The sequence below is a fragment of the Ranitomeya variabilis genome, chromosome 5, assembly GCF_051348905.1.
Source record: "Ranitomeya variabilis isolate aRanVar5 chromosome 5, aRanVar5.hap1, whole genome shotgun sequence".
Classification (NCBI taxonomy): Eukaryota; Metazoa; Chordata; class Amphibia; order Anura; family Dendrobatidae; genus Ranitomeya; species Ranitomeya variabilis.
Genome location: NC_135236.1, coordinates 371,294,279 through 371,306,551, shown reverse-complemented (window position 1 = coordinate 371,306,551; position 12,273 = coordinate 371,294,279). Strand labels below are relative to the sequence as shown.

The following is a 12,273-nucleotide window of genomic DNA, read 5'->3' as shown; positions in this document are numbered from 1 at the left end:
TTCAAATTCCCTAGCCACACCCAGGCCTCATTACTGACACACCTATTCTCAATCTAGAAATCACTTAAATAGGACCTGCCTGACAAAGTGAAGTAAACAAAAAGATCCTTAAAAGCTAGATATCATGTTGAAATATAAAGAAATTCAGGAACAAATGAGAAACAAAGTAATTGAGATCTATCAGTCTGGAAAAGGTAATAAAGCCATATCTCAAGCTTTGGGACGCCAGCAAACCACAGTGAGAACTATTATCCACAAATGGTGAAAACATGGAACAGAGATAAACCTTCCCAGGAGTGGTCGGCCCACCAAGCTTACCCAAAGAGCGTCATAAAAGACCTCACAATATCATCCAATTAACTGCAGGTCTCACTTGCCTCAGTTAAGGTCAGAGTTCATGACTCCACGGTAAGAAAGACTGGGCAAAAATGGCCTGCATAGTAGAGTTCCAAGATGAAAACTACTGCTAAGGAATAAGAACAAAGGCTTGTTTCAGTTTTGTCAGAAAATATCTTGACGATCCCCAAAACTTTTGGGAGAATAGTCTGTGGACTAATGAGACAAAAGTTGAACTTTTTGAAAAGTGTATGTCCCATAACATCTGGCGCAGAAATAACACAGCATTTCAGAAAAGGAACATCATACCAACAGTAAGATATGGTGGTAGTGTGATGTTGTGAGGCTATTTTGCGGGTTCAGGACCTGGAAGACTTTCTGTGGTAAATGGAACAATAAATTCTGGGGCGGCACGATGGCGCAGTGGATAGCACAGCAGCCTTGCAGCGCTGGAGTCCTGGGTTCAAACCCCACCAAGGACAACATCTGCAAAGAGTTTGTATGTTCTCTCCGTGTTTGCGTGGGTTTCCTCCGGGCACTCCGGTTTCCTCCCACATTCCAAAGACATACTGATAGGGTATTTAGATTGTGAGCTCTATCGGCGACAGTGATGATAATGTGTGCAAACAGTAAAGCACTGCGGAATATGTTAGCGCTATATAAAAATAAAGATTATTAATAAAGATTATTATTCTGCTGTCTACCAAAAAAAACCTGAAGAAAAATGTCCAGCCATCTGTTCATGACCTCAACCTGAAATGCAGCAGGACAATGAGCTGAAACACACCAGCAAGTCCACCTCTGAATGGCTTAATAAAAACAAGTAGAGTGGCAGTTCTTACTCGAAAACCCTCCAATGTGGCTGAATTACAATTCTGCAAAGATGAGTGGACCCAAATTCCTCCTGAACGTTGTAAAAAAAAACTCATTGCGATAATTGGCAAACACTTGATTGCAGCTGTTGCTGCTAAGGGCGGCCCAACCAGTTATTAGGTTTAGGGGCAATCACTTTTTCACACAGGGCCCTGTAGGTTTGGATTTCTTTTCCCCTTAATAATAAAGAACCTTCATTTAAAACTGCATTTTGTGTGTACTTGTGTTATCTTTATCTAATACTTAATTTTGTTTGTTGATCAGAAACATTTAAGGGTGACAAACATACAAAAGAATAGGAAATCAGAAAGGGGCAAACACTTTTTCACACAACTGTAAATCCAAAGGGGTGAGCAATAACTTTACCTGAATATTGATAAGCACTTACCTCCCCAACCTCAAAGTATAGGTAGATTTACTGCCATACCACTTTTTAACTAGGTACAATAGCTTAAGAAGGCTAAACAATATCATTAACACTAGCTTCTGCAGTCTGTCTCCTGATGTTAGCGGAAACAAGAATCTGGCAGGTAGTATTTTGACCAGCTACGTTCTCCCGGAGGTCCAGAAGTGAGTCATCTCTACTGTACCAGTAAGCACGGATACTTGGCTAATATAAGAATATGTGTTTTATGGGGTATAGAGAGTTAGAAGTGGACCACATAGGTATTATTTCAACAATTATGCTAAGTCAGCTGTCCTCTTTCCATTTGCCCCCTACTTCCTCCTTAACTTGTTTGCATACTTACAAATACAATACTTACAATGAATTACATTTAGAGCAGTGAAGCTTCAGGGACTGACACAGGTGCTGAGGTAGAAAACTTCTTAGTCTTGCTCTGATCCGAAACTTCTGAGGAGCCTTGCTTTTAATGATATTGGCAAGAGAGGTTATCCGCCATTGTTGATAAGCAGGAAGTACTACAAAAAAAATGACATTGCAAACCCAAAAATTCAATGGTAGAAATCATACTTCATTTCCTGCAGTAGTTCACATCTATACTCCTCTCCTGATTGGAGTGAAGACAGCATTATTCTATCACTTCTAAGGCTACAATGTGCATCTTTTACCAAGCCAAATCCTTTATGACAAATTTTACAACCGCAATGTTAGGATTTTTATGTTAAAATATGCATAATGTGTAGCAGATTCGAGGCTGTGGATTTGCTAAAATTCTTTTTGATAACATGACTTAAAGTCTAACACTTGTTTTATTTTTTTTATTTCATAAATCAATAGTAGACATGAAAATAATCAACTTTGTAATATATCTTATCAGAGAAACATTCTATGCCGAGTATAGGAGGAAAGAGCTAGTCACAGAGCTCCTCACGCCCCTCATCTACAAAGAATCTTAGAAGTCACATCTCCTGTCTCAGCAATGGAAAAATACGTCTTCACTGAACACAGATTTTACCCATGAATTGAGAATTTTGAGACTGAATGATCGGTCCCAGCAGAGAAAGAAGCTGACCTCTCTGATAAGATATATTACAAAGTTGCTTATTTGAAAGTGTATTATTGGATTATGAAATAAAAACGAAGACGATGGTTACTTTAAATGTGATACAGTATCTTAAATGGGAAGTGTACTTTCACCAACTTTGCAAATATCAATAGTACCAGCGAATCTATTTGTACTACGGTATATCTTATTGAAGTAATCTAATTCTTTCTCCTCTTATGAGCCACTTCTCCCACTCCCGTGTCTTCTGCCCTCACCATTCACTCCGAAATCTGAATTGCTCCAAACAAAAAGACTGCCAGCACAGTATGAATTCAGGTTACACAGCCTATTAAACTAGAGCAGAGAGGAAGAGAGAAAAGCGGAGTGAGAAGCCAGAGATGGATTCCCAGTTACACTTCTCACTACTGCAGAATGGTTTCCTCCATGCTGCTACTTCTGCCTATGTGCTATCAAAGATAAAAAGTAGGAATACATGTGTGTTTTTAATGAATGAGAGAAATTACAACAGGAAGTCTCCACTTACTAGCTCAGCGTCAACTGCAAATTAGATAGAGCCTGCATAGAGGAATACTGATGAAAAATGCTGAATAAAAGTCACATAAATGGCCAGAAATAGAGTTCCTCATGTTCATATCTTATTCTGAAAATGTACTTGAAATTATAGGTCCCTTTTAAAGGATGTTTGATATCAAGCAATGTGTAGGAGCGTACTAAGAGGAGTGGTGCAAATGTGAAGTGAGCTTTCAGGCTCGTAGAAACAGTGACCATGACTTAGCGACAGCATCACTATGACAATGACATGGCAGACAATGAAAACTTCCAGCTAGCAAATGAAAAAGCTGAGGTTTGCAGAATAAACGGCCTTCAGAAATGAAGGAACTGCATAAGAGGATCTCACTTTTGTTTGTTTCTTTAACTTTAAGATTGAATACATTTCTTTTACACCGTTCGTGACCACTATATAAAAAAAGAAACATTCTATGACAAAATAACATGCTCTTAGTCAAGATAGATCTATGAAAAAGGAGTCTTATTTGTTTTCACACTCTCCGAATATTCCTTTCCTTCATCTACAGTCTATGGTTGTTTGATATGAGCCCTACAACAGGAGAACAGCTCATTTCAGATAACTACACAACCCGCTGTGCAGGAAGCTTTCCTCACTGTGATCTTCAGATCCATTAATGGTTTTCTACCTGTCACAGAAAGCTGCTGGCGTCTCTCCAGAGCATCAAAGGGCGCCGACATCTGACCTGCATGCAAGATAAAAGAAAGGGAAGAAAGGTATGATATGACCACCAGTCCTCCATACTGCTCGCAATCTCATTAAACATACTTGGTTTACCACAAGGGAAATATTTCCAGTTGACACACACAGCCCACATTATTCCTGGATAAAACAAACCATTTTTCCATTCGGCACCCCTTCTTGGCCAATAACCTCAGACCAATTTTACATGGCAAGCACACCTGTACTATGTGGGGGAACGGGAGGTAACAAAAGGCAATGGATAGGATTTTGTTAAGTCATAAACTTTAATTTTTTTAAACTATATTCTGGCACGGACATAATAGTATTCCGTATAACTTGTAATTTATGCAATGAAATCCCTATTCATTCTGGACTTATCGGGCAAGTGGGCGGGCCTACAGTCTCTGCTGTATAAGTGTGCATGCAGAGCTAGCTGGCGATCACAGATTAAATTCTCCCATATGACTGCTGAGTCAACAAAAACAGGAATTTACGGAAGTAAAATAGTTTTACTTTATAGGTTTTATTTTTTCCAGAAAACTTTACATCAATCTGTTCATCTAGTCCCCTGCTGTAACATGCTGCCGAGAGATTGCACAGCATTTCCAAGTGGACAGGCTCCATTTAACCCCTTAAAGCATTGCTCTCATTATTTAGCTTCAGGAGTACACTTTCCCAGCTTTCTGCTTCTGGCTTGCGGAGGGTTCTGACTGATTGACAATTCAGATCAGCGGCATTCTTGTTCCCCTAGTCTCAATAGCATGCCCTCCGATGCTGCGCCAAAGATTCTCTTATTAAAAATAACCATTGGAGAAAGATTCTTGAGATCTGTGCCTGAGCCATAGATCTTAAAGGCTCACCTAATATATAATTGCCTAGAATACTACTTCCTGCAATTTGTGCCAACTTCCGGAGCTAATGTCCGGAGCTAATGTCCGGAGATAATGTCCGGAGCTAATGTCCGGAGATAAGTGACGTCACCAGTGTCCTACACCCAGGCAGAGCACAGGGGCCCCAGGCAGCATATGGGGCCCCAGGCAGAGCACAGTGGCCCCAGGCAGAGCACAGGGGCCCCAGGCAGCATATGGGGCCCCAGGCAGAGCACAGTGGTCCCAGGCAGAGCACAGGGGCCCCAGGCAGCCTATGGGGCCCCAGGCAGAGCACAGGGGCCCCAGGCAGCATATGGGGCCCCAGGCAGAGCACAGGGGCCCCAGGCAGAGCACAGGGGCCCCAGGCAGCATATGGGGCCCCAGGCAGCATATGGGGCCCCAAGCAGAGCACAGTGGTCCCAGGCAGAGCACAGGGGCCCCAGGCAGCCTATGGGGCCCCAGGCAGAGCACAGTGGCCCCAGGCAGAACATGGGGCCCCAGGCAGAACATGGGGCCCCAGGCAGAGCACAGGGGCCCCAGGCAGCATATGGGGCCCCAGGCAGAGCACAGTGGTCCCAGGTAGAGCACAGGGGCCCCAGGCAGCCTATGGGGCCTCAGGCAGAGCACAGGGGCCCCAGGCAGCATATGGGGCCCCAGGCAGAGCACAGGGGCCCCAGGCAGCATATGGGGCCCCAGGCAGAGCACAGTGGCCCCAGGCAGAGCACAGGGGCCCCAGGCAGAGCACAGGGGCCCCAGGCAGAGCACGGGGCCCCAGGCAGCATATGGGGCCCCAGGCAGAGCACAGCGATATTTTGGACCACTGTGCGGTGTTTCAGACCCCCTGTGTGATGTCTGGGGCCCTGTTCTTAAGTATATTAAAGATTAAAGTAACGTATATTAAAGTATATTATAGATCAAATTTGACACGTTTATGAGCACCATTGAGTGATATACTCAAGAATGACATAATTTTTCAACATTTTATGGTTTCAAACTGTAAACACTGAGTTTTTTTTACTTCAACCAGAAAACCTTAACGGTTCATAAAAAACTTGACTGTTCAGGATATGATAAAAGTCATAGTATTCTGAATCTTTAACTTATAAAGATACCTTTACATGGGGTGATTATTGGTTCCAGAGAGGCTTTCGGCCGATAATCGTACACATGGCTGGTGACAGGACAATACAATATAAACGTTCAAAGGTAAACACTGATAACATTAAAATCTAATATATAATTGCCTAGAATACTACTTCCGGCAATTTGTGCCAACTTCCGTGGCTTTGTCCGGAGATAATGTCCGGAGATAAGTGACGTCACCAGCGTCCTACACCCGCTCAGGGTGGACAAAGATATATGCCTTCGTAGTGCGCGGCACTTTTCTGATTGGTTGCCGCCTGCCGCGAGCGACCAATCAGAAATGTGCCGTACTGTCAAGAATTGTCAAGAGCTGGTGAGTGCAGCCATTTTTTGTTCTTTCTTACTATTATTTATTAATTGTATTATTCTTACATTTGAATAAATAAAGTATATATGGATTCTAGACTCCCGATTCTTTAAAATCGGGCTGCCATCTAGTTTACATATAAAAACATGGATTTCTATGGAATTAGATATCTGATCACAGATATCAAAGTATCATTGTATTCAGCTTTCTATGATCTACATGCTCATATAAATGGCATGTAGAAGAAGCAGTGGCCGCACAATCACTGCCGGGATATAAAAAGTGTCTTGTGGCATAACGATGTACCACTAAGGCCAGTGACTGGCTGCAGTGATCCCGTGTGGTCGAACCATGTCATCGCAGTTATCAGTGACTGGTGGGAAAGACAGGGGCAGCAGTGCTGGGGCTGCAAGCTTTACCTTTCAAATTAAATCAGTAATCGCCAAAAAAAAATCAGACATACCTAATTGGCTATCTGATGTGCTTGCTTCAAACAGAGGTTGGGTCTCTTTCAGATCCACAGCATCCAGGACCCTTACATGAAACAAACAAAAGATCAACAATGGATACACATTTATCATAACATATCAGAAGAACCGCTCAGAAGCAATGGAAATATGGGTGTTACATCAGGACCTTCCAAGATACAAAGACACAATAAAGGAGTGGTCTACCTTTGAGAGAGTTTTTTGCATACATGCATTTTGGGCTAAAAATCCATTTTGCAGTTGGATTTCATTGAAAATGTTGCACCGTTTGCCTTCCATAGCCTTTTTATTGCACTCTATTGCAGGCTGCAGAATGGGTTAATAGAGAATCCATCAGAGAGCTCTGATAAGAGAGTTTGTAACTTCTAGTCAAAGGGAGCAAAACTTTTATTGAAAACCAATTACAAAAATGATTTTAAAGAAAGAAAATCAGCTTATGCTCCCCTCAGAAATGATGGAGGTAGTAGTAGTGTGCAACCAGTTTCATAGCCCTGGCTATCTCTGGCAGCACTGGAATCCTTTCCATTACGTGTGCACTGCTGAGACTCTGATATTCATGCGCTGTGGCTCCCCCTGCTGATTGACAGCTAGCAGCGGCGGGTAATATGGGACTCACCGGAATCAGTGTCTCAGTCACTCAAATGGACAGCATAAAGGATAGAAAATTGATCAATTCTTGCACCTTCCAGTAAAAAATAAAAGTACTTTAAAACAAACACATTTTTCTCATCATGGGAGCCTAAGGGTGGCATTTAGCTGACAGATGGCATTCGTCTGAGGCACTAGTCAGAGTCATCCGTTAATACAAAATGGACCCCCTATGGGCAAAGGATGGCATTAGTGATGAGCGAATATACTCGTTACTCGAGATTTCTCGAGCACGCTCGGGTGTCCTCCGAATATTTTAGCTGAATGATTTACATCTATTAGCCAGCATAAGTACATGTGGGGGTTGCCTGGTTGCTAGGGAATCCCCACATGTACTTATGCTGGCTAACAGATGTAAATCATTCAGCTGCGGCGAAGAAAACGAAATCTCCGAGCACTAAAAAATTCTCGGAGGACGGAAAATCTCGAGTAACGAGTATATTCGCTCATCACTAGATGGCACCTTCGGATGTAAAATCCTTTCAATATCAGAAACAAGCTTGGACCTTATGTAACACAATCATATGGAAACACCATTAGAATATTGCAGGCTGGTAGGTAATTAGCACACATCAGTACTTTATTAGCTTTTTTACTAGATGGAATTAGAAATAGAATGGCCTGGTGAACTAGCCAAATAAAAGATAGCAATTATTTTGGACTCACTTTTGTAGTTCTTTAACATCTGAATCATCTTCTGGGGGCACTGAAATTCCTCGTCCATAACCTGTTCCCCCATGAAGGTGAAATTCCACATATGTATCATGTCCTTGGATTACATTAGCTGCACTGTGTAATTTTGCATGTATATTCTGAATAACAACGTAACTTCTAATCTGAAATATGAAAAGTTGCAATACTGCACATTGGTTTAGGATAAATACCAGGTAAAAATATTATATGGTAAACACTGGACACAGTCAACAAACAAAATGATTTGAAGGGTTAAAGGGAATCTGTCAGCAGGTTTTTGCTATGTGATCTGACAGCAGTATGATGCAGAGCCCCCAATTCCGGCAATGTATCACTTCCTTTACTGGGTGCAACAGTTATGATGGATCTAAAGTAGAAAAAACTAATTCTGCCTGAGATCTTAATGCTGTAACCCCATCCCCACCAATGATTAGCAGCTTTCTATATACACTGTATATTGACAGACAGCTGATAGGTGGACCTGGAGGAATTATGTCACTTTCGGGGGGCGGTGCTTGTCTCTGCACGCAGGATATTCTTCATACAAAGCTCACTGACAGTGCGCTCTGTTGCTGAGTCATTGCTTCTAAAGCGAGCCAATAAGAGAGCACACTGTCACTGTGTATATTGCACAGTGACAAGAATCTACTGTGCACATGTTGCAATTGACAAGCGATGCATGTTCAGTAGAGCAAAGACTAGCCCAGCACCATCATGGTCACGGATGATGCTTCGTTTCAGGAACTGGGATGAGACTGCGGCAGTGGTCCCAGTCTCTGATGGTTCTTTGTTTGAGTATCCCAGCATGCACTGGGATTCTCAAAGTATCACCAAAAAGCAAATACCGGTGCTAAAAAATAAATAAGTTAGATTGCTAGTGAGGGAATAGTAGGGACTTTTTTAAAAATTAAAGTCTATTAGAAAATTGATTAAATAGATAGACATTTAGGATGAAAACTTATTTGTGTTTCGGACCACCCCTTTAAGGCTTCTTTCACACTTGCATCGGTACGGGTCCGTCGCTAAGCGTCGGCGTGACGTACCGATGCACGTTGTGAAAATTTGGCACGACGTGGGCAGCGGATGCAGTTTTTCAACGCATCCACTGCCCATTCTGAAGTCCGGGGAGGAGGGGGTGGAGTTACGGCCGCGCATGTGCGGTCGGAAATGGCAAACGCGACAGACGAAAAAAACATTCACTTGAACATTTTTTCGTGCTGACGGTCCGCCAAAATACGACGCATCCAGTGCACGACGGACGCGACGTGTGGCCATCCGTCGCGATCCGTCGGCAATACAAGTCTATGGGCAAAAAACGCATCCTGCGGGCACATTTGCAGGATCCATTTTTTCCCCCAAAACGACACATTGTGACAGACGTCACACGACGCAAGTGTGAAAGTAGCCTAAAGCTAGAATTCTAAAGGCCAAGTCACACTTAGCGACGCTAAAGCGATCCCGACAACGATATGACCTGTCAGGGATCGTTGCTGCGTCGCTATGTGGTCGCTGGTGAGATGTCAAACAGTGAGATCTTCCCAACGACGCAGCAGCGATGCGGCGACCTGTACAACGATGTCATTGTGACCCTGTTCAGACCTCGATGAGGGACGTCCTGTGTGACGTTGTAGTCAACGAGGTCGTTGGTAAGGTGTCAAACACAGCGATGTGTGCTACCCAGCGGGACCTCAACGATCAAAAAAAGGTCCAGGCCATTCCGACACGACCAGCGATCTCACAGCAGGGGCCTGGTCGCTGCTACGTGTCAAACATAGCGAGATCGCTACTGAGGTCGCTGTTGCGTCACAAAACTTGTGACTCAGCAGCGATCTCGCTAGCGACCTTGCTTAGTGTGACAGGGACTTAAGTCTTTTCCTGTTACTCGCCTGAAAAAAATTGCTTTAAATAAAAAAGTAAGAAAAAGTGCGCAATCCATTTTTTGTTTCGATCACTTTAACCAATGTTTTGCTTTCTACGCAGCTTCCATAAATCACATAGGTCTTAAAGTTGAAAATAGAGATATTAATTGATGCGCAGCAGAAGCTGTATAGAAGCAGGTCGATGACTGCACAGCAATAACACAGCTCACGCATTCGTGGCAAGGAGGATCTCGAAGTGCCAAAAGCTGATCATTCAGGATGATGAAAGTCTGCGGTTGTCACCAATTGTTGTCATGCATCCAGCCCAGGGAAATGTAGCTTTCATTTTCCCAGTGCAGCCTAGAATAGCTGCAAGCCTCAGTTTTCTTCCATAGTGCTCCTTCTGAAGCTTATGTAGGATATAAGAATTCTCTCCTGCTTTGTTTCCAATCTTGTAATCACCATCAGAATTATCAGCTTATTAGCAGGTACAAGCTGAAACCGTCTATATATATATTGGCAGCATAGGAGCACACCGAGCACAAAATAGGTTTGTGATTATCTAAACAAAAAGATGAGTTTCCTGAGCTGCAGCAGGTTAACAATTTTCCAACATTGAATGTAATCATTTGCAGTTAACAGTATAAGGGTACTGTCACACAGTGGCACTTTTGTCGCTACGACAGTACGATCCGTGACGTTCTAGGGATATCCATACGATATCGCTGTGTCTGACACGCAGCAGCGATCAGGGACCCTGCTGAGAATCGTACGTCGTAGCAGATCGTTTGAAGCTTTATTTCGTCGCTGGATCTCCCGCTGTCATCGCTGGATCGTTGTGTGTGACAGCGATCCAGCGATGCGTTCGCTTGTAACCAGGGTAAACATTGGGTTACTAAGCGCAGGGCCGTGCTTAGTAACCCGATGTTTACCGTGGTTACCAGCGTAAAAGTAAAAAAAAAAAAACCGTACATACTCACATTCCGGTGTCCTTCAGGTCCCTTGCCGTCTGCTTCCCGCTTTGACTGACTCCCGGCCGGAAAGTAAGAGCAGATCACAGCGGTGACGTCACCGCTGTGATCTGCTTTCACTTTACGGCGGCACTCAGTCAGAGCGGGAAGCAGACGGCAAGGGACCTGAAGGACACCGGAATGTGAGTATGTACGGGTTTTTTTTTTTACTTTTACGCTGGTAACCACGGTAAACATCGGGTTACCAAGCGCGGCCCTGCGCTTAGTAACCCGATGTTTACCCGGGACCTCGGCATCGTTGGTCGCTGGAGAGCGGTCTGTGTGACAGCTCCCCAGCGACCACACAACGACTTTCCAACGATCCCGGCCAGGTCGTATCGCTGGTCGTGATCGTTGGAAAGTTGCAGAGTGTGACAGTACCCTAAGACGCCACTTTACCGAAGGACCAGAATTGAGACAGGGAACATTGCTCTTAAAGGGACCCGGTCACGTTAGGAAAAAAACGCTATTAAGCTACAGACATAGGGTTAATCTGCAGGCTAATAGCGTTCTAAACCTGACCGATGCCCGCACTTTGAGCCCCGCTGACAGGAGGAAAGGAACTTTATTCCTCCTGGAAGACTTTGGTTTCCAGTCACTGGGGAGGCGCCGGCGCGGGTTCAGTGTCCGCTCTGTGTACAGAGTGTGACGGGGCACCGACTGATAGCAGGATAAGCATAAAGGTCGGGTGTCAGTGTCAGGGGCGCAGTTACTCCCGCCACTCTGTATACACAGAGCGCTGACTGAACCTGTGCCACCGCCACCCAGTGATTGACACCCAAACACTGCCGGGGGAAATATAGTTACATTCCTATCGGCAGCGAGACTCAAAGTGTGGGAACCGGAAAGGATCAGAACGCTATTAACCTGCAGATTAACCCAATATCTGAAGGTTCATAGAGTTTTTCACATGACAAGAAGAAACTTTTATATAGAAAAGAAATATATAATAGACTTTAGGAGTTAGACACATTTGCATCTGGTTTCGAAATAGTTATTTGTGTATTTATTAACATTTTGGAAAACCAAATGTGATGGTTTTAAAATGTGTGCCCAACAGTTCTAAAGGCCAGAAAGTCTATCATGGTTCATGTTCAACCAAACACGATAAGCCACAGAGGGGCAGCATGGTCTCACGTGACTTCTGAAAATGGTTACAAGTCAACATGAGTTACAAAAATGCTGGCAAATACATGCAGAAAGCATCGAAATACATAGAAGTTAGGACAAGATTCTGGATACTTCACATAAAACACACCGTAATAGTGCACATAAAAACTAAAAATACCAGAATCAGGAAAAAGACAATAGTCCGAGCATAATAGA

At 43.6% G+C, this 12,273-nt stretch overlaps 1 protein-coding gene across 2 annotated transcripts in view; it reads right to left on the bottom strand.

Moving 5' to 3' along the window:
* POT1 (protection of telomeres 1) overlaps positions 1-12,273 on the bottom strand; it is a 134,152-nt gene that overhangs the window by 55,375 nt on the left and 66,504 nt on the right. For both annotated transcript variants that reach the window (XM_077264928.1, XM_077264929.1), the window contains exons 6-9: positions 8,052-8,221; positions 6,713-6,783; positions 3,875-3,931; positions 1,974-2,130 (exon numbers count right to left, since the gene is read on the bottom strand). In XM_077264928.1, the coding sequence (XP_077121043.1) occupies positions 1,974-2,130; positions 3,875-3,931; positions 6,713-6,783; positions 8,052-8,221 (455 nt within the window). The remainder of the gene's footprint in view (positions 1-1,973; positions 2,131-3,874; positions 3,932-6,712; positions 6,784-8,051; positions 8,222-12,273) is intronic.